A 21962-nucleotide genomic window follows, 5' to 3' on the forward strand; every position below is an offset into this window, starting at 1 on the left:
CAATGATAAGAGAGAACCATTGATCGGCTGCCTCCTGCGCACTGCACACTGGGGATCGAGCCCTCAAACCAGGCACATGCCCTGGACTGGAATCAAACCTGGGATCTTTCAGTCCGCAGACCGACACTCTATTCACTGAGTCAAACCAGCTAGGGAATTTTTATTTTTAAAAATGATTTTATGTGGAGAGATGAACCGGGGAATTTATATGCATATATGCATAACCAATGGACACAGACAATAGTGTGGGTAAGGCCTGGAAGGGGCGGGTTCGGGTTGGAGGGGGTCAATGGGAAAGAAAACAAACAAAGGGAATATCTGTAATACTTTCAACAATAAAGATAATTTTTAAAAATGATTTTATGTTTGTTAAATTGTCTACAATTAAATGCATCATTGTGTAATCACTTTAAAAAGCAATAAAAGTTGCCTTCTAATTTAAATGATTATTCTAGCCCGGCTGGCATGGCTCAGTGGTTGGGCATTGATCTATGAACCAGGAGGTTGCTGGTTTTATTTAAAATATATCTTTATTGATTTCCAAGAGGAAGTGAGAGGGAAAGAGAGATAGAAATATCAATGATAAGAGAGAACCATCAGGGCACATGTCTGGGTTGTGAGTTCGATCCCCAACTGGGGGTGTGCAGAAGGCAGCTGATCAATGATGCTCTCTCATCATTGATGTTTCTGTTTCTCGCTCCCTCACCCTTCCTCTCTGAAGTCAATAAAAACGTATTCAAAATATTATTCTATAATTCATTCTGGCTTCAGTTAAAAAACACACAGAAATTTAACAGCATGTATACCTCTTGTATGCATGGGAGTGACCAGAGAAAATGAGCAACTTATTCTTAAGTTTAAATCTTTGAGCTTCCTGGAATTTATTTAGTTAAGGCAGGGATGGGAAACCTTTATTTTGCCAAGGGCCATCTGGATATATATAACATCATTCGAGGACCATACAGAATTATCAACTTAAAAATTAGCCTGGTCAAACACCTTATTAACTCACTCCTAAGCTTGGCAGGGCCAGACCAAATGACGTTCCACACCCCTGGTTAAGGAATGAGTTATGGACTCAATTTTTTCCCAAGTAATTAATTGTCCCAACCTCTAGAATCCAAAATGTTCATCAATAGGCATCTCATTAAATAAATTATGCTAAAGTCATTCACTGGAATCCTGTGCAGATGAAAAAAAATGAAGTTTTATGTCATGTGCTGATAGGACAAATTCTCAAAACATATTATTAGATGAAAAAAGCAAGGTAGGGAACAGTTTGTATGATATGATTTCAGTTGAATTAAAAAGAATATATGGGCCCTGAGCAAGTAACTCCATTGGTTGCAGGATCGATCCCTGGTCAGGGCACATGCATACAAGAATCCTAAAAAAAAAAAAAAAAAAAAAAAAAGAATCCTTTCTAATAAAGAGGGAATATGCAAATTGACCATCGTGACCTCACAAAGATGGCGGCACCCACAGCCAATAAGGAGGGAATATGCTAATTGACTGCCATGCCCTCAAAGATGGGGGCGCCCACAGCCAATAAGGAGTGAATATGCTAATTGACTACCACACCCTCAACAATAATGGTGCCCACAGCCACAAGATGGTGGCGCCCAGTCCCCTCAGCTCCATCGGGGCAGCAGGCGTGCAGCACGGTTGGGCCCGCCCCCAGGCGGGTCTGGCCGCTCCGCGCGCCTGCCTCCAGAGTCCCCCAGTCCCCTCAGCCCCCCTAGCCGCCCAGGGCTGGCCCGAGGCACAGGCAAGCCTTGGATGGCAGCTGCCCAGCCGCCCAGGGCCACCCGAGACTCAGGTAACCAGGGCTGGCCAAGGCTTGCGCTGCCGGCAGTGGCAGCAGCAGAGGTGTGATGGGGGCATTGCCTTCCCCTGATCGCTGGGTTGCCTCCCACCCCTGAGGGCTCCCGGACTGTGAGAGGGGGCAGGCCGGGCTGAGGCCCACCCCCCTCCAGTGCATGAATTTCATGCACCGGACCTCTAGTCAATCAATAAATGCATAGATAAGTAGAACAACAAATCAATGTTTCTCTCTCCTTCCTCTCTCTAAAATAAATTTTAAAAAGAATAAATGCATATTGTATGTTTCCACTTATCTGCATTCTCATAGAATCTTTTTAAAATATATTTTTATTGATTTTAGAGAGGAAGGGAGAGGGAGAGAGATATAGAAGCATCAATGATGAGAGAGAATCATTGATTGGCTGCCTCCTGCCTGCCCCCTACTGGGGATCGAGCCTGCAACCCCAGACATCTGCCCTTGACTGGAATCGAACCCGGGACCCTTTGGTCCACAGGCCAATGCTCTATCCACTGAGCCAAACCAGCCAGGACTTGTAGAGTCTTAAAAACTTCTGACAGAGAGAAGTTTAACAATGGTTTAATGGTTATAGGGGGAAGTGAGAAGGAAGGAAAGAAGCACTCGGCTTTTTATTTTATCCCTTTAGTAGTGGTTGAATTCTTTTTCATTATGTGTAGGTATTACTTTTGCTATAAAAAAATAAGTGGGACATTGACTTTTGTGTGTGATTTTTATAAATCAGGTGATCCTTTAAAATCAAGCAGTTAGTGTCTGTTTTGATTGATTCTATTCTCTTCGGTGTCTCTCCCCACCCCCAATAATAAGGGCCAAAATGTACTGAGTGTGTTGTATGCGTCAGGCACTGTTCCCTCCTTGCTTTTTTCCCTAAAGTGCCATTTTGCCAACTCTTCAAGTCCTTCATGTGACATTCCCGGTAATAAACTGGGATCATGCCATCATCAGGGGTCAAGAAAACTAGTCAGCCAAATGAGCCCGGAGCGGGTAAAGCTGAGCCTGTGATGTTAGGGGAAGAGGTGTCAGGACTCCATGCTTGTTCTAGATGATTCCACCTCCCTCTGGTCAGTAGGTAGCAGAAGTGGCAAAAGCCTCTCTTTAAAAGATGCTAGTTCAGTGAAAAGTTGCCAACTCAAGCCTGAGTGGTCTTATTCGATTCCTATTTTTTAAAAAAATATATTTTATTGATTTTCACAGAGAGGATGAGAGAGAAACATCAATTAGCCGCCTCCTGTACACCCCCCACTGGGGATGTGCCCGCAACCAAGGTACATGCCCTTGACCAGAATTGAACCTGGGACCCTTGAGTCCGCAGGCAGGCGCTCTATCCACTGAGCCAAACCAGTTAGGGCTTCCTATTTTGCAGTGCCTTGGGAAAAACTGAGAATGAAAGTGACCTTGAGCACACTAAACACATTTTGACTATTACTATGTTTATTCCTGGTCTGTTCCTTTCTCATTCTATCCTGAAACGGTCCTTTTGGCACCTATCAAACAGTTCTAGGTTTACCTCCATGCCAAACTCAGCCTTTTATGGATTTACCTACCAGAGACGTCTAAACCACAGCTCCGAAGTGATCTGGGGAGAAAGGAGGGGTGGGTGAGGCAGGAGCCCGGGAACGGTGGTAGGACGGGCCGGGGAGCCTTTGCTTTAGACCCGCCCCCCTCTCTCTGGGAAGCTGTTTGTTTGAGTTGGGTGGAAGCCAATCAGATGCGCTGGCTCAGGGTGTCCTGGCCCGGGAGACAGGGGTTATTTGTCTTCTTTGTTTGTCCGCTCTGGGAGGAGGGAAGGGCTTAGAAACAGGGATGGAGCCGAAGGGAAAAGACAGTCAATCAAGTCCATGGGGTGAGCTCCTGTTATTAGATCTACAGTCAAAACCCTGGAGCTCTTCCAACTTGGAGGGTCAAGGAGAGGAGTGGACGAGGGATTATTGAAAAAAGCAGCAAGTTCTAGGTTTGACTCAACAGCTGCCTTCTGCATGGTCTTGGGCAAATCCCTTTCCCTTCCATCTCCTCTTCCTCTGGTAACGGAGGAGGCTAAGCATCCTGAAGTTCCCTCCAGTTCTGAAACACAGAACTACTGGTGTGTGGTTGCTCAGCAGAGATGAAAGAAGGCTGAGAGGCAATTTGAAGCTCAGAACATTTCCAAATGGCTGTTAATGGAGGGAGTCCTCCCTCTGCATTGATAGCAAACAAAAAAGAAATGTGCTTGCTTATTCTGGTGTTGGAAAGGTTCTATGTCTTGATGGGGGAAGCAGGATAATTACATGGCGTATGCACATGTCAACATTTATTGAGCTGTGCATTTTGTTGCCTGTAAATTACACCTCATTAGAAAGGTTTTTTAAAATGAGCTTGAACTCCAATAGGAGTTTAGACTTCAGAAAAAACTTCCTAACAAGAAAGACTCGAGAGAAGTGAATTTCTGCCCCGTAAGTTCTCTTGAGAACTTTAAGATTATGTACCTCTGCTGAAAGAGGAGGTAGGGAAGTAGGGAAAAAATAATATGACCACTTTCTTGGAGAGCTTCCCCAAATCCTTCCAGCCTCAGACATTCCCATACCATGTCCCTTCCTGGGGACAGAAAAATCCTCCTTGCTGTCTAATTTCCATCTCCCCGATTGTAATTCTAACCGCACACTCTGCCCTCTACGGAGCCCAGCCTCACACAAGATCTCTTATTGAAGGAGACCCCATTTCAACCTTCTCACTGATCATTCTCTGCCCCCCGCCCCCATTTCATTCTGTTCTCCTTGGGGATGTCAGTTCCTGGGCTAAGCCCACCCCCACCCAGACCCTTTTTCCGGTGGCGTGTGCCAGCCGGTCCTGCACCCCACATCCCCAGCTGTTGACAGTTTATTGCCATTACCCAGAGGATAAAGAAAGGGCCCCTGTTGTTCAACAATGGGGGAAAGACGGGGACAAAGGGAAATTGTGCTTCTGATGGGGTGGGGACAGAGAAGGAAAGGACAGACAGATTGACAGATGGGGGGCTGGACAGAAGGGGTCAGGTTTCTTGAAGCAGCTGGTTCCCACCTTGAGAGCCTCTTCCCATAGGCGATGCGCACCCAGGCACCGGAGGGCAGAGGTGAGGACTTTGCTGGGAAAGGAGGAGGGGAGGGGTGCTCCATTCCCCCGCGCCGCTCTTCTGGGTTGTCTAAGTTCTGGCCTATTATGGAGTTAGTGCCCATCAAGCCAAGATTGTTGGCCCAGCAGCTTAGCCTGCAGATGAGGCCCATATGGAAAAATGCAGGCATCTGGAGCTTGACAGCTATGGATCTTTGAGCCTCATCCCTATGCCTATTGGTCCAACATCCTCATACCCACCCATCAATACCCTTCTCTGGCCCACGAGCATGATGAACCGGGCACCTCACTCTCTGTACTCTTGCAGGCGGTCATTTCTGGTTGCCTCCTTTTCTCCATACCCCTTAATGGGTCCCTGCCCCATATCCCACACCCAGCATTTTCCCCTGGGCCCAGGGCAGTGAGCACTGCGGATATAGTGCCTGGTCACAGGGCTGGACCTGGGTCACTTGGCCTGGCTCAGTGGAATAATGGGTCGTGGAGTTCTTGGACCCTCAGCTTCTTCTGTGAGCTCAAAAGTGCAAAAGGCGCGACGGCACTGACCAGATGCCTAAGTCCAGGGCTCTAAGGTGCTTGGACCTCCCAGTGGCAACTCCTTCACCGGGAACCTCTCCCTCCAGCAGGACAAAAAGCTGCCAGTCACGGCTCCCTCCATCTCTGTGAAGAGACCAGCTTGTAACAGGTAGGTGGTGGAGCTGCTGTTGGCCTCTCTCAGTCTCTGTAAGGAGTGTGAAGATGTGGGGGCACTTGCTCTAAAATGCAGAAATACAGATCAGTCGTTAAGAAATTAAGCGTCAGTCAGATCCTGATTCAAATCCCAGAAAATCCCTCCTCTTACAAGTTGTTTGACTCCACTCAAGTTTACTAAAATGCATGCATCTTTGTGTGAGTATATAAAATGGGGTTCAATCATCGTTCCTACCGTGTAGGATTGCTGGCAGGTGTGAATATGAAAGTACACATGTAAAGTGCTTAGAGCCGTCTCAGGCACGTGAATGCTAGCTATGACTATTGGTCCCTCGGTGAGTCCGGCCCCACTATCACTCTGCTTACCAGGTTCTCCTGGACTGAACTGGTTCTCTTGCTCATGTCCCTGTCCCAGATACTTTCCGTATTAGCCGTAGGGAAGTCCTTTCTGTGCCTAACCCCCATTTCTCCTTCTGCAAGGTCGTCTTTGACCTTCATTTGCACAAAGATGGAGCTCAGGTCCTAAGCTTTCTGGCTCCTCCTCAGTGTTTCCTCCCTCTCACCATGTCCCAGCTCTCCTTCCCAGAAGTCCTACATATGAGCTCATTCATTAACACACAACACATATTAATTTAGTACCTACTGTATGCCAGAAACTATGCTGGGAGCTGCAGAAATGAGCAAACACATACATAGCACTATGACATATCAGGCACTATTTTAAGCAGTTTATGTATATTATTTTCATCAAATCCTCACAACTACTCAGTAAGGGAGGTGTGCATTATTATCCATATTTTACTAATGAGGACATTGAGTCAGAGAGAAGTTAAGTAACTTGTTCAGCCCTGGACGGTTTGGCTCAGTGAATAGAGCGTTGGCTTGCAGACTGAAGGGTCCCAGGTTCGATTCTGGTCAAGGGCACATGCCCAGGTTGTGGACTCTATGCCCAGTAGGGGGCGTGCAGGAAGCAGCCGATCAGTGATTCTCTCTTATCACTGATATTTCTCTCTCCCCCTCTTCCTTCCTCTCTGAAATCAATAAAAATATATATATTTTTAAAAAAGTAACTTGTTGAAAGTCATGCAGTTAGGAAGTGGAGGAATCAAATTTTTAAAATGAATAAAACTAGGTTAAGGGGTCCTCAGTTTTAAAAATAAATATCAAGGTGATGAAGAATAGATACAATAAAGGAGAAAAAGAACTACTGAAATAGACAACTGTGTTTGAAATCTTTTTTATAACTTTATACTTTATAATTACTGGAAACCTCACTACATATACGTATGTATTACTTTCAAATTCACACTGCTGACTTAGCTGCTGATAAAAGTACTCCTAAGGGGGGAAAAATCCCCAAGCCAGTGCAGTGCAGTAGGGGAACCAGACAAGTGGATCACAGTGCACCTCAGTGTGGTGAACTGGGGGGAGAAGAGAAAGGCTTTCCAAAGGAGGTGAGGCCCAAACTGATGTCTGTGAGGAGGTGAGAGTGAACTTGGACTGTTTTGGAGCCAGAAGTCCAACATGTGTGGAGCGCAGTGCAGAAGGCACAGGTGGCAGAGTGCAGGGAGAGACTGGATCACAGAGCAACTGGGCTTTGTTCTCAGGGCAACAGGGAGAGACTGTTTTAAGCAGGACACATTTACTCCGGCTTCAGATGGTAATGAGTGTTGGGAGAGGATAGAGACTGGAGCGGACAATCCAGATGGCAAGACTTGGGAAGTGGCACTTGTGATGAGAAGGGCATAGGCAGAGGACCTGCTGACTGAAGGGATGGGAGAGAGGAAGGAGGATGGGCAGAGGTGCGGGGGTGGTTGCTATGGACCCCCTCCCCCTCCCCCTTTCCTTTTGCCATGAACATAAGCCTCCTTGTACTGCCCCGTGGCTTCCAGCGGGACAGTCCCTCTGAGGATCCCTGCTGGGAGTTTATCTCCACCCTGCTTCCCCACCCTGTCCCCCTTCCCTTAGCCCTAAAGAATGGCCCACCCTTTGTGCCTTGTAGACCCAGCTAGGCCGACTCCCCATCATGCAAGGCTGGCTCAATCTCCCCACACTCTGTCACTTCCTTCTCCTGGGGGCCTTCACCGCCTTCCACAAAGCCCTAGGGGACCCAGGTAAGATCTCAGTTCCTGCCCAGAATCTGTGGGAGAGAAGCTCCAGGTGTGGGAAAAGTGGGAAAGGCAGCTGTTGGAGGAACCCAGGGAGTGCGAGTTATTGCTGAGTGGGCAGTGGAGGAGAGAATGGGGCAGCCTGGGGAACAGGGTCTGGATGGGCACTTGGCACAGTGGGGGTCAGGGGGTTCCTGCCACTGTGGCCCCCTCTGCTCAGCATCCTACCGGGGCCCCCACTACCTCCTGCCCCCCATCCACGAGGTCATTCACTCTCGTCGTGGCGCCACGACCACGCTGCCCTGCATCCTGGGCACCCTGCCTCCCAGCTACAAGGTTCGCTGGAGCAAAGTGGAGCCAGGGGAGCTCCGGGAAACCTCGATCCTCATCACCAACGGACTGCATGCCCGGAGCTACGGGGCTCTGGAGGGCCGAGCCAGGATGCGGAGGGGGCATCGGCTAGACGCCTCTCTGGTCATTGCGGGCGTGCGCCTGGAGGACGAGGGCCGGTACCGCTGTGAGCTCATCAACGGCATCGAGGACGAGAGCGTGGCGCTGACCCTGCGCCTGGAGGGTGAGGCTCGGCGGTTCCAGCCCCTCCTCTCCAGCGGGGGAGAGGGGCGGGGGCGGATTCGGGGACCCCAGGGCTCCTCGCTCAGCATCTCCCCCGCCCTCTCGGCTAGGCTGCCCCGCCTTTTCTTTCCCTTCCCTCGTCTGCCGGCCCTCCCCAGGCTGTCTGCCACCCCGCAGGTGTGGTGTTTCCGTACCAGCCCAGCCGGGGCAGGTACCAGTTCAATTACTACGAGGCGAAGCAGGCATGCGAGGAGCAGGACGGCCGCCTGGCCACCTACGCCCAGCTGTACCAGGGTGAGCGGCCCCGAGCACCGCCTAGGTCCCCTCCGGGCTAACCGGGGCCCCAGCGGAGGCGACCTCCGGGTCTGGCTCCTGCCCAGGACGCCTCTCATCCCTCGTCTCCCTCCAGCGTGGACCGAGGGGCTGGACTGGTGCAACGCGGGCTGGCTGCTCGAGGGATCCGTGCACTACCCTGTGCTTACCGCGCGTGCTCCGTGCGGCGGCCACGGTCGGCCAGGGATCCGCAGCTACGGGCCCCGCGACCGGAAGCGCGACCGCTACGACGCCTTCTGTTTCACCTCCACGCAGGCAGGTGAGGGGCGGGGCGGGGCGAGCGCGCGGCGCCGGGGGCGGGGTCTGGAAGATGGGGCGGGGCGAGCGCGCGGCGCCGAGGGCGGGGTCTGGGGCGGGGTCTGGCCGAGGGGGCGGGGCGAGCGCGCGGCGCCGGGGCGGGGTCTGGCGGATGGTCGCGGAGAAAGTGAAACGCCAGGGGCTGGAGATCCGCACCTGCTAGGCTGTCTCTTCGAGGCCAGGCCCCCGCCTCACTCCGCCCACTCGCTCCAGCCCGCCTCTCGCAACCCCATCCGCACCCCTGCCCACTCCTCCCACCCAGCCCGGCCGGCTCTCCGCAGCCTAGCCCTCGACGGGAGCCTGAATCCCCGCTGCACCCCGCACGTCCTGCTCGCGGCCAGTCAGTGACCCGCTCCGTCCCCAGGCCACGTGTTCTTCGTGCCCGGGCGGCTGACCCTGTCCGAAGCCCAGGCGGCGTGCCGGCGGCGCGGGGCCGTGGTGGCGAAGGTCGGGCACCTGTACGCGGCCTGGAAGTTCTCGGGGCTGGACCAATGCGACGGCGGGTGGCTGGCGGACGGCAGCGTGCGCTTCCCCATCACCACGCCGCGGCCGCGCTGCGGGGGCCTCCCTGACCCCGGAGTGCGCAGCTTCGGCTTCCCGCAGCCCCAGCAGGCCAACTACGGGACCTACTGCTACTCCGAGTAGGGGCCCGCCGCGCCCCCTTCCACACGCGCGACAACGCCTGGGAGTCGTGGCGGGGTCTCTTGCTGCCCTTTCCCTCGAGCCTCTCCTCCCGCCAGATGAAGAGCAGCCCCTGCTGACCCGCCTTCCCGGGACTCCTGGCGGGTCGGGTGTCGGGAGGGGAGGTGGCGGCGGCCCGGTGGCGGGGTGTAGCTACGACCCCCGGACCTGCGGATCAAGGCCCCGTGGCGGTTCGCGTGCCCCCAGCAGACAACTCGGCCACTGCTAGGGGGTGGGAGGGGCGCCCAGGGGACATTAACTGACTTCTGTATACAGCAATAAAATAACGGGAAGTTTTTGTGTTGGACGAAGCTGTAAGCGCAGCGAGGTGTCGAGGGTGAAGGGGATGAACTCAATAAAGCGTGCTGACTGCCGCTTAGGGGTGAGCCTGCAGGAGGGGATGGCGAGGAGAGCACAAAGGCGAGGGGGAGCTGGAGACGCCGAGAGCTTACCTAGCCCGGTACAGAGGCGGAGAACCCAGGGTGTTTTGCCAAGCACCACCAGGGGGCGCCACAAACTCACCTAAGATTACTTCAAATCTGCCAGAAGCGCTCCAACCCCTAGTCCTACACCCCACCACAGAACAAATAAAAAGAGAGACCTAAAAATATTTCTAAATGTGTTTGTATCCTGCCAGTCTCCCAGAAGGGTTTTCAGGACTACTATTAAAGAAGGGAAAATTATACCGTTGTTACAACTAACGGGAAATCAACCCCATGGAAGGAGGAGGCGGCAAACACACCAGCACGTCCCCCAGGACTGATACTTGGGGTGATTGTGCATTTGGTTTAGCAATCACCACCACCATGGCCGCCAGGGAAAAGGGGCAACTGGACCGGAGCATTCTTAACATCTGGCTAAAGGAAGCATACCAGCAACTCTACGTACAAACTTGAATGCCATTAATTCATTTTTCATATATATATATATATATATTTATTTATTATTTTTAAAAATATATATATATTTTTATTGATTTTTTTACAGAGAGGAAGGGAGAGGGATAGAGAGTTAGAAACATCGATGAGAGAGAAACATTGATTCAGCTGCCTCCTGCACACCCCCCACTGGGGATGTGCCCGCAACCAAGGTACATGCCCTTGACCGGAATCGAACCTGGGACCCTTCAGTCCGTAGGCCGACGCTCTATCCATTGAGCCAAACTGGCTAGGGCTATTATTTTTTATTTTTTACTGTTCAAGCAATCTATCTGCACCACAAAAGCCTGGTCTAGACAATAGTAATGACAGGAGCAAAGGTCATGAACTTTCTAATGGCACTTTATACATGTAAACTTGCATTCCAAGACGGTTCTTGCTATGATTGTTAAAGATAATTTGTATAAGGGACAGAGAATGATCAAAGAATAGCATTTTCAATAACCTTCACTCAGATAGCAAATGAAATATTAGTGCTAGTTCTAAGCTTTGATTTTCCTGTCTTGGTCATTGGATAATACCTTCCAAGGTTGCTGTGAGCAGAATTGAGACAATGCCTGTACTGGGTAGTACATGTCTGTTACACATAGGAGGCACTCAGTAAGTGGTAACTATAATAATGATTGTTATTATAACAATAATAACAATAATAGAACAATTATTATTATTCAGGTTCTTAGCAGGTAGCTTGTAGGACTGGTTGTTGTATGGCATTGTATTAGTCAGAACAAGCTAACTTATGATGCGACGACAAACAAACCCCAAATCTCAGTGGCTTAAAATAAAAATTTCTCACTTAGGTAGGCTACATGTACATTATGGTCAACAAGGGGATGGGTCTTCTCATTTTAGTTATTCAGGGACCCAGGCTGATAGAGTAGTCACCATCTCAAATGCTGTAAGTTACTATGCCAGAAGTGAAAAATAATAGCTATGGCCCAGAGGGACACCTGTCCCTTCTGTTCACGTCAGTTTTCCAGAACTGATTACATGGTCCCCACTCAACCACAAGGGGGCGGGAAAGAGCAGTCACCTTGGCCCAGAAGCAAAATTGGAAATACTATTTGGTAGCAGCAGCAGTACCCAAGTCTACCACAAGCACCAAGGAGGGCAGTATAGATTCTGGGACACATTGGTATTCCCCCATTCCTCCATCTCATCTCAAAACCATTAACTGAATTTAGGGAATGAATTCATGTAATGAATTACATCCACAAAGACCCTTTTAAAAAACAAATGAACATTTACAAGTTTCAGGGATTTGGATGTGGACATATCTTTTTGTGGCCACCATTCAACTCACCCCCATTAGCTTTTTATGTAATACCTACCGATGATCATTGTCTAGAGCCATTATTTCATTAGGAGTACAAAATGGAGATGTTCTAATGTTGTCATCCCTCCTTCACTTATTACCTGTACTCTGTAATCATCTATAAAGGAGAATTTCCCTCATCAACTATTTTGCTACCCTGACATATAACCCATTCAGGAAATGTAAGCTTAATGCTTGATTCTCTTCCATTTTTCTTAGATAGCTGCCGTGGACTATATTTTGTGCTTCTCTTACCCCCAAAAAATTCATATGTTAAAACCCTAACCCCCAATGCCATTGTGTTTGGAGATGGGGCCTTTGGGAAGTAATTAAGCCCAGAGGGTGGATCCCTCATGAGAAGAGAATCAGGAGAACTTGCTTCTTCCCTCTGCTCTCCACAAGGTGAGAATGCAATGAGAAGTTGCTGCCTGCCAACCTGGAAGTGGGCCCTCACCAGACACCAGATCTACTGGACTCCAGAACTGTGAGAAATAAATGTTAGTTGCATAAGCCACCTCATCTATGGTCATTTGTTCTAGCAGCCCAAACTGACTAAGACAATGGGGTTCCCTAAAAGCAGATGTTGAATTAAGATTTTTTGCGCCCAGCCAGCGTGGCTCAGTGGTTGAGCATTGACCTATGAACCAGAAGATCATGGTTCGATTCCCAGTCAGGGCACATGCCTGGGTTGTGGGCTCAGACCCCAGTGTGGGGTGTGCAGGAGGCAGCCAATCAATGATTCTCTCTCATTGATGTTTCTATCTCTCCCCCTCTTCCTCTCTGAAATCAATAAAAATGTATACTTTTTAAAAATATATATATTTTTTATTGATTTCTTACAGAGAGGAAGAGAGAGGGATAGAGAGTTAGAAACATCGATCAGCTGCCTCTTGCGCCCCCCCTACTGGGGATGTGCCCACAACCAAGGTACATGCCCTTGACCTGAATCGAACCTGGGACTTTTCAGTCCGCAGGCCGACGCTCTATCCACTGAGCCAAACCGGTTTTGGCAAAAATGTATACTTTTAAAAAAGGCTTTGAGTACAAGTAGTTTGAGTATAAAACTTTGAGTTCAAGGTCATGCTAAGACGCACTGGTAGAGGAGTGGAGAACTGAGACGGGAAAGGGAAGGAAGCCATTGAAAGCTGTGTAATAGAGCAGGTGGAGCAACTGAGGCTCAGTCCTTTGGGGGAATTCTGGAAGACAGGGTAGAACCTGTCTCAGAGAATCCCACCCAAGGGGCAATGGAACGAGGGTATTCCTGCTGGAAGATTTAGGGTTGCTTCTGGAGGCATTAACCCTCTAGTATTCCAGGCTAGCCCTGTGCCCAAACATGTTCCCACAGCCAGAAAAGAAAAGAAAAGAAAAAAAAGCCCTCAGGCAGAGTCACAGATGTTCACCCAGAGCCGTCTTGTAGAGGTGAATGCTGAAGAACATGGGTCATATCTACAGTCCACCCTTTGCAGTGCTCAGGTCCATTTGTGGTCCCATGTTAAATTCACTTTGTCCCGTCACTGATTCTTCAGCGTGGTGGCTGATTGCAATTTCTAAATCTTAAAAAAAAAAAAAAAAAGTGTCTTGCAACAGGAGGACTAGTGGGACAAACTACAATAACCGTTGCTGCAGTTGGTTCCAAGGCTGGAATCAATATGCAACATCTCCCTCCTCTACAATTAATTCTGTTGGTCTCTGGTGTTTCCACAATGGAAAAACCCAGCCCTTCATCCTTGAAGGCCTCAGCCTTTCATTGCCATGCCCTTGAGAGACCAACGTTGCTGCAATTGCCTGTTCATGATTACCATTGGACATGGAATAACCAAGACCAAATGTCTTTGTCAGTATACATTTTTTTTGGTCTACTGGTCAATTGGCATGAGGTACCCAAAATGACCCAGCGGCTGCTGTTGCCTTTTGGGTTTAGTGGTACCCTTACTGTGACTCCTGGTAGACACATCTCCCAACCTAGGAACTAGGGCTTCTAATTCTGCAGAGCCTAAATTTATAGGAACAGGAAGCACAAATTCCCCACGTGAATCATGGGGCTGATTGTGAAGGGGTATTCTACTTCCATACCCTGGTTCCTGACGCATAATTTCTAGCTGACTGGGATACAGCATCGTACAATGGCCACTTGTTCAAAATATATACTGTATTTCAAAGGCCAGTAGTCCAATCCCAGAGGATGTTTCCTCAAGCTGGTATATTTCAGAGAGGAAGGGAGAGGGAGAGAGATAGAAATATCAGTGATGAGCCCTGACCAGTTTGGCTCAATGGATAGAGCGTCGGCCTGCAGACTGAAGGGTCCCAGGTTCGATTCCTGTCAAGAGCATGTACCTTGGTTGCGGGCACATCCCCAGAAGGGGGTGTGCAGGAGGCAGCTGATCGATGTTTCTCTCTCATCGATGTTTCTAACTCTCTACCCCTCTCCCTTCCTCTCTGTAAAAAAAAACACACAACAAAACAAAACAAAAAAACCCAATAAAATATATATATGTATATATTTTAAAAAGAAATATCAGTGATGAGACAGAATCATTGATCGGCTGCCTCCTGCACACACACCCTCCCCACTGGGGGTCAAGCCTGTAACCCAAGTATGTGCCCTGGCCATTGGTTCATAGGTTGATGCTCAACCACTGAGCCACACCAGCTGGGCCCAAGCTGATATGTGTTGTGAAGAGACCATGCTAGTGGACTATCAGGCTGGCAAGTTCAAGGTGATGTGGTGTATCATAGGGCCAATGGAGACTATGGTCCTGTGCCCATTGTCACATTTCCTTCACTAGTAAAGTGGATCCCCTTCGTCAGAGGTGATACTGTATGGGGTCTCATAAAGCTAAATCGTTTCCTTTATTTCCTTGGATAATGGTGCTGCCCAAGGTGTGTGGGCAGGGAAGGCAAATCCACATCCAGAATATTAATCCCAGTAAGGAGATAGTGCTCTCTCCTCCAGACTGAATGAGGGACGTTGTAATCACCATGCTGCCCAGTGGCTGGCTGGGCTCCTTAAGGGATGGTACCATGGTGAAGTGTCTGTCTCTGCTGCGGACAGGCCACACATCTAGCATTAGCAGCCGCTAGAGGAGCCTCGGCGAGAGGGAGCCCTTGCTGCCGAGCCCTCACATAGTCTCCGTGTGACTGCCACAGCCACTCCATTCACGGGCCCATGGCGCCAGCCCTGGCAGAGTGGAGGACAGAGGCTGGCTGTTACCCACTAGACTCCTTCTGTTCCCTTGGCTATTCAATGTCTCCTCTGCAGCGAATGTTCTTGAATGGTACTGCCACCAGATACAATGCCCACTGCTGTACGTCCACCCATATAGCTCTTCCCAGACTTTCTTATCTCCAGTCTTCCAGGCTTACCCTTTCCTGGCCCCTGGCCAACCAACAAAGCCCTTTGCCCCTGTTCAAGAGTTCATGTATATACTGCCCTCAAGTCCCCCCTCTCCTGGCAAAGTAGGCGGCCAGTGTATTGCCTGAAACCCCTGGGGAGGATCCTCCCTCACCACTGTCTTTCACGGGCACCCCTAAGTGGGTCTGTTGTGTGGCAGCAGTCCATGGTTAGCTCACATCAAAATATCAAAGTGGGCCTGACTGGTTTGGCTCAGTGGATAGAGCATCGGCCTGCGGACTGAAGGGTCCCAGGTTCGATTCCGGTCAAGGGCATGTGCCTTGGTTGCGGGCGCATCCCCAGTGGGGGGTGTGCAGGAGGCAGCTGGTCGATGTTTCTAACTCTCTATCCCTCTCCCTTCCTCTCTGTGAAAAATCAATAAAATATATTTTTAAAAAAATATCTAAGTGACCCATCCAAGAAGCAGGCCTAGGCTTTTTCCTCCTCTGGAGTATGACCCCAGAGAAATCCCATAAAACGATAAGGTGAGCGGAGAGAGGGGCATGGGTGCAAGAGAGACAAGCAATGTGGGAGCGTGGGCTTCCCGCTCACGCAGCTTACTTGTGCCCTCTGAGCGTGCTCATTCCCGGTCACAAATGTGCCGTTTTGGAATACTGTGCTCACCCACATGTGCTCATGACTTTGTGGGTCTGCAAGTTCCCAGATCTTAATAAATCTGGAAAGTGAGACAGGGAAGGGAAGGAATCTAATAAATAATGGATAAGTAATCCAAATAATTGAACAGGTTATGACTCTGGGCAGCTGGAGACTGGAGAACTGGCCTCCCAGTTCCTGCCTGAGAGGTGAGGGGCTGGCGTTTCGCCTACCAACTCACCCTCTGCCACCAGTTGCGCGCTGTCTCCAGGGGCATTAATCCTCCGGTACTTCTGACTCACCATGCACTTAGGCCACGCATACCTCCCCAATCGGAAAAACATCCTCAGCAGTCAGCAGCCTTTGGCTTGTTGAGGTCGCTGCTAAGAGGATTTGGGCAGGGGCATCAACAGGATCTGCTGCACCCTATGGATTTCCACATTTGTGAGTTTGGAATGTCCAAAGGTGACCAGTGAGTTCATGTTTTAGTAGCATTATGAACTTACTGACTTTTTATATTATTTGATATGTTTCCATCTCTCACAGTCATTATTCATTTTAATGCTAAAGTTGTTTGGCCAGTGGGAGTATTCTCAAGTTGGCTATTGGGTCCTTTTGACATGAACTTGATCTGAGTTCTCAAGTATGAAAAATTATCCTGCTGCAGGCCTGGAATTTCTCCAGAGTTCTGGTTCCTTTTAGTGGAAAGTTCAAGACTACAATCTGGGCACAAGGCATATTAATTGTTATCAGGTTGTCACTGCTCCTAAATAAACTGTATACACAAATAATATTTATAAACTGTTATATATAACTGTTCTCCAGAACACACACACACACACACACACACACACACACACACACACACACATCATGAGTTCATGCTGTTATGTCAAATTCAGATGAAAGGTTAGCAGTTATTGCTTAACTTTCATTTTCTTTTCTTTTTTTAAAAAATATATTTTATTGATTTTTTACAGAGAGGAAGAGAGAGGGATAGAGAGTCAGAAACATCGATGAGAGAGAAACATCGATCAGCTGCCTCCCGCATACCCCCCACCGGGGATGTGCCCGCAACCAGGGTACATGCCCCTGACCAGAATTGAACCTGGGACCCTTGAGTCCGCAGGCCGACGCTCTATCCACTGAGCCAAACCGGTTTCGGCCTTTCATTTTCTTTTACACTGAAAATCTTAGTTCTTAAAACTATTACTGTAATTATTTGCTTTATCATAATAAATAGAACTTTTCAAAATAGTAATGCCAACATAAAGATTTCTCCATGGCTCTTTTGCTCTTAGAAATGTATAGTAAAAATGCTGAGTTTAAAAAAAAAATGCTGAGTTTTATAATCAGAAAATTCTCCTGGGTGGCTTTGCCTCCAACTTCATATACAATTAGGTGCATTTGTTTAAGTTTTCGATTTTAAGGGATTGAAGCACTTTCGTTCTTTTAAAATTTAATTTAAAGTTAATTTAATTATTTAAATTTAATTTTGTGTTTTAATTATATAAAACATTTACAAGGCTCCAACATCAAAACCATAAAACAAGGTGTTAGTGCCATTTTACAGGTGAAGAAACTGAGGCTCAGAGAGGGTAATAGCTGGCCCAGCATCATAGCAAAGTGAGTGGTCTTCCCCATCAGGAACCAGAGACAGGACTGCAGGGAGCCTGAGGGAAGGGGCTTTTTGTCAATAAGTACATTTGGTTGTACTCAGGGTCAAGCCTTCCAGGGCCTTCAGCTGTTCTTTATGGAACAGGCTGGTGGTCTCCTCTAAACACAAGAGATTGCATCCCTCAAAGCGAGGGTCTGTAAGCTCAGGGTTCAGTGGCTCCTGCTCATACAGCAGGGGCTGTTCAGTCTGTGGGCCTCACCACTGACTCCCCACCCCCCGTTTCCCTTCCCACCCCCATCCTCTTTCAGCTCCAGGAGCCCTTCGAGCTATACCCAGCCATTCCCGGCCACCCCCTCGCCTAGGCTAGCAGCCCCTGCTTCCTGGCCCCTTTCAGAAGCTATCAAAGCCCCCATTCTCCTAACACAGCTGTGCCAGCGCTCAGCACGGCCTCCACCCGCCCCTTCGGCCCCACTTGCACGCTCCCAGGTGCCTGTGTGACAGGCAGGGCCTCGGAGAGGAACTAAGCTGCCTGGGCCCTTACCCCCAAGTCTGGGAAAGTGGAAGCAGGTGTTCAAGGGGCTGGGAAGGACCGGCTCCTCAGGGGCCTTTGTGGTCGGGAATCCGGTGAGGAAGGCCCAAGGCTAACACTGGAGATGGGATGCTCTTGGGATGGGAGAACTTGGACTTGGAGGGGAGATTCTGTTTCCTCAACTTGGGTCGTGACCTCAGCTGAAGGGGAGAGGCAGGAGATTGATTGTCTTCATCTGGAGAGACTGGAAAACTCCCCAGGGCTCAGGAGGCTGGGAGGCAAGCCAGCTGGGCTGCAGTGGAGAAGGGAGGAGGGCTCCCCGACTCTCCCTCCCCTCTGTCTTCTCTCCCCTCCCAGGCTTTCTCTCCCCTGAGAGAAACAGCTCCAGGTCCTGGCAAGACCCTGACCTGGGAGGCAGGAGACTTCATTTTGGTCACGGGCAGTCAATTACCTGTTGTGTGACCCTAGAGAGTCACTTCACCTCATTGGTCTCAGTTTCTTTATCCAGAAGATACCTAAGGTTACCTGAGACATTCTCCTCCTGTTACTGGGCCAGTGGTTCTACTTGAACTGTGACTTGCGTTCTTCCTGCTTCCGTTGATTCTGTTTGCTTCCAGCCAGGACCTGAGGGTCCTATTCTGAGACCTAGAAGGGAAGATCTTGTTTTTTTGCCTCTGCTCAGCAAGTGAATAGAAACGGGAGGGTGGTCACATGGCTATGGGTGAAGATGTAAGTAAAGACAGTAAAGAAAGTCCCTGATCAGAAACTGCCAGTTCAAAGTATGATTAGACTTCAGTGTGAATTGTTAGAGCTGGCAATGTTGGGAAAGTCTTGGGGAGGTGTTTATTCCTCCCCTAGGAAGTCCTCAAGAAAAGATTTCCCTCTCAAATACTGAGCCCCCATCCCGTTCACAGAGGAGTGGCCCGCTGACTGCCTGGCCAGGAGATCAGGTGGAGATTAGGGTGTGTGTGTGTGTGTGTGTGTGTGTGTGTGTGTGTGTGTGGCAAGTAGAGGAAAAGACGTAGATTTTGCTGACGTGTGGGCCAGGGGCTTCCTTTACCCAGCCCAGTGCAGTAGACATCACCCAGAGCAGTAGACATCACCCAGCACAATAGATGGCACCCAGAGCAGTAGATGGCACCCAATACAGTAGATGCTACTACTGCGCCTCCCTCCGTCCTAAAACCTTTTCAAGGTTTTGCCACTGCAAAGGGCAAAACAGTGCCATGACTCAAATCCTGGCTCTCATCAAGACCTTCACAGCGGCAGCTGCTCTGTTCTCTCACTCTGTCTGGCTTCCCACTAGGGGTCTCCCTCTTGGAACAGACTGTCTGGTACCAGCCCTTGTCCCCACCCAGGTGCTGCTGGCCTCAGTCAAGGTTGGACTGCCCCAGGGCACCAACTGTGCCCGCACTTCTAGGGCGCACGAGGGGAGGTAGTGAGGAAGGTCGCTTTCTCTGTCTTCCCAGGTCACAGACAAGTTTTCCGGAGGTAAAAACTGTGGTTACATGGGAGCCACCCCCGGGATTGCATTCCAGCCATCTGGTTGCCTGGCCCACTGAGCCCCTTGTGGAGAAGAGCCATGGGGGTCGGGCTGAGCCACGCTGACTCTGTCCTGCAGGACGGAAGGTCTGAGTGGAGGCAAGGGAGGTGCATGGGCTGCCAGGTGCGGATCTGTCCCAAAGGCCTCAGATCCTTCTCTCCGCTAGAGGACTTGGGACAGCACTCCCTCCCAGGCTTAAAATAGTGCCTGGTCCATAGTGGACATGCAGTTAACATCTATTTAATAAAATCAGTAAACGGAGGTTTCCTCCTCCCTAAACCATCCCAAGCACATCGCTCTGTCCTCTTCGTTCTCACCTCCCTGCCTGGGGCATTTCTCTTACTGAGGGACTGCGCCTCCCTCCGTCCTAGGTCTTCCTGTCCTGTCTCTACAGGAGACACGTCTCTGGGGGTTGCCAGAATTCCTCAAGGATGGGGGCAGTTGGGACGTCTCCAGTGGAAGGCAGCCCCGATTTCCCGCACAGGAGGGACTTGGGTGCAGTCCAGGTGGGAGGACAGGAACCTGCTCTTAGGCTGCATGTGCATTGCCCGCACCGCACCTCACTTTCTTTGAGATCTTTGGGGGGTGCTGCTGAAGATTATGGGGACCAAAGCCTCAGACAAGCTCTCCTTGATGCGACCGCTGGTATACGTACGGGGAGAGAATCCGGGGAGAGAATCCGGCGTCTGGCTGTCCTGCCCACTGTGGGTGCCAGGGGCTGTGCCTGGAGTCCCAGGAGGGAAGAAAGAGGAGGGAGGGGAGAGAGCCTGGGAAAGAGGAGGGAAGCAGAGGCCCTGGCACCGGGAGGGGGTTGTCATTGGTATTCTGGGCGCTGAGAGGTCCCCGATGGCTGGGCAGCCGTCAAGGCCCACCCCCTGGCACCAGGCTGCAATTCATCTGCAAGAGCCCTGGCCAGGGGCCCTCCAGGCTCCCAGCAGCCCCTGCACTTTGCACATTGGTTTGCATGAGCAGTAACGCTGGTTCACAGTGCCACTCTCCCCCGCCTCCCCCAGGTCTAGAGAGTTTCTGACTTGCTTTGCCTAACCCATGAATCTGCTGTCTAACCTCATCCCTCCAGCTGCAAAGTCAGCTCCCCTTCCGTTTAGGGAGTGCGAGCACCCCAGGAGACAAAACCCAGGCAGGGAGGTAGCTAAGGGCTTTTGCACCTCATCCGGCTTCCCGAGCAGAGCTTCCCTCCCCCATTCTTGTGTGTGTGCGGTGTCCCTCTAGGAGCAAACCCTCCCCTTCTCGCGTCTTCCTTTCCCTGCTCTCCAAGGACGAGTCCCCTTCTCTCCCCTTGACCAGTCCCCCGGCCGTCTAACTGCCATCCCTCCAGCTGCACCATCATCTGCTCCCTCCCCGCCCTCCTGCCCGCCCTCCCTGCTCCGAGCCCTCGGCTTCCATCCCCAGAAGGATGTCCTACTTCACTCGTCCTTGCTCTCTCTATTGCCGCCCGGAACCGACGCCGGGAAGGCAACGGGTCCCGTGACTTTCCCGAGCCCCCCGCGTTCTGGGCCAGGGGGCGGGGGCAGCCCCGGGGAAGGGCAGGGCGGGACGGGGGGAAGAAAGGGGGTTTTGTGCGGCGCCGGGCCGGCGCCCTCTTCCGAGCATCCTGCGGGCGCAGCCTCTGCTGGCGCCCGCGCAGTCCCCGCCGCAGTCTCCGCTGCAGCTGCAGGACCGAGCCGTGGACCCGGCGGAGACCCCCGGAGAAGGCGACAAACTTCGCGGTGCCGAACCCCAGCCCCAGCCCTCGGCCGCACGCCAGTAGGTGAGCGCGACCGCAGCCCGGCCGGCAGCCCGGCCGCGGGGACCGGGGAGGGAGAGAGAGCAGGGAGCGCCCGCCGGCCTCCCAGGACGCGACCCTACCCCGCAGCGCTTGCCTCCGAGGTTCCAGCGCTTCCAGCTCGCCGACCGCTGATGCTCTGGCGAGGTCCGCGGCCGGCCAGCTCGGGGCGCCTGCAGCCCCTGCTCCCCTCTCGCTCTCTGCCGCCGGCTGTGGGACCCGCAGCCCCCCGGAGTCCGCAGGCTAACCGGAACGCCCCTCTGGGTCCTCGCGTCCTCCCAGCTGCGCGCGCTGTCCGCGACCTCGTCACGGGGAGTCAGCCCCCGGCTCCCTTCCTGGGAGGTACCACCTCCCGAAGCCCGCAGGACAGCCCATAGGAGCCGCTGTAGCGGGCGGTCCCGGCGCCCATGGGAGCTGGGATCCCACCCTGGCACTTACTTGTTGTGACCTTGGTCAAGCTAGTTGACCTCCCTGAACGTCGGGTTCCTCATCAGTGCCATACCGAAACCGCGTTTTCCTCCAAGTGAAGGTTATACCTGGGAGGCATTTAACAAGAGGCCCTCCGTGGGTACCACCCCTGCTTTCCTTCCTAGAACTGCCGGGAGCTGGGAACTCTCTCCCCCAGGTATGTTCAGAATAGCTCTGCCC

General features: G+C 51.2%; 1 protein-coding gene across 1 annotated transcript; it reads left to right on the top strand.

The window, feature by feature from the left end:
* Positions 1 to 7598: 7598 nt before the first annotated feature.
* Positions 7599 to 9567, top strand: HAPLN2 (hyaluronan and proteoglycan link protein 2; the record flags this gene model as incomplete). The annotated part of the gene is made up of 5 exons (XM_079760460.1): positions 7599 to 7725; positions 7940 to 8293; positions 8470 to 8586; positions 8702 to 8884; positions 9287 to 9567. Exons 1-5 carry the CDS (start codon positions 7638 to 7640, stop codon positions 9565 to 9567), a joined length of 1023 nt encoding a protein of 340 aa, XP_079616586.1. The 5' UTR covers positions 7599 to 7637.
* Positions 9568 to 21962: the final 12395 nt, after the last annotated feature.

The sequence above is a fragment of the Cnephaeus nilssonii genome (genome assembly GCF_951640355.1).
Source record: "Cnephaeus nilssonii genome assembly, chromosome: 21".
Taxonomy (NCBI): Eukaryota; Metazoa; Chordata; class Mammalia; order Chiroptera; family Vespertilionidae; genus Cnephaeus; species Cnephaeus nilssonii.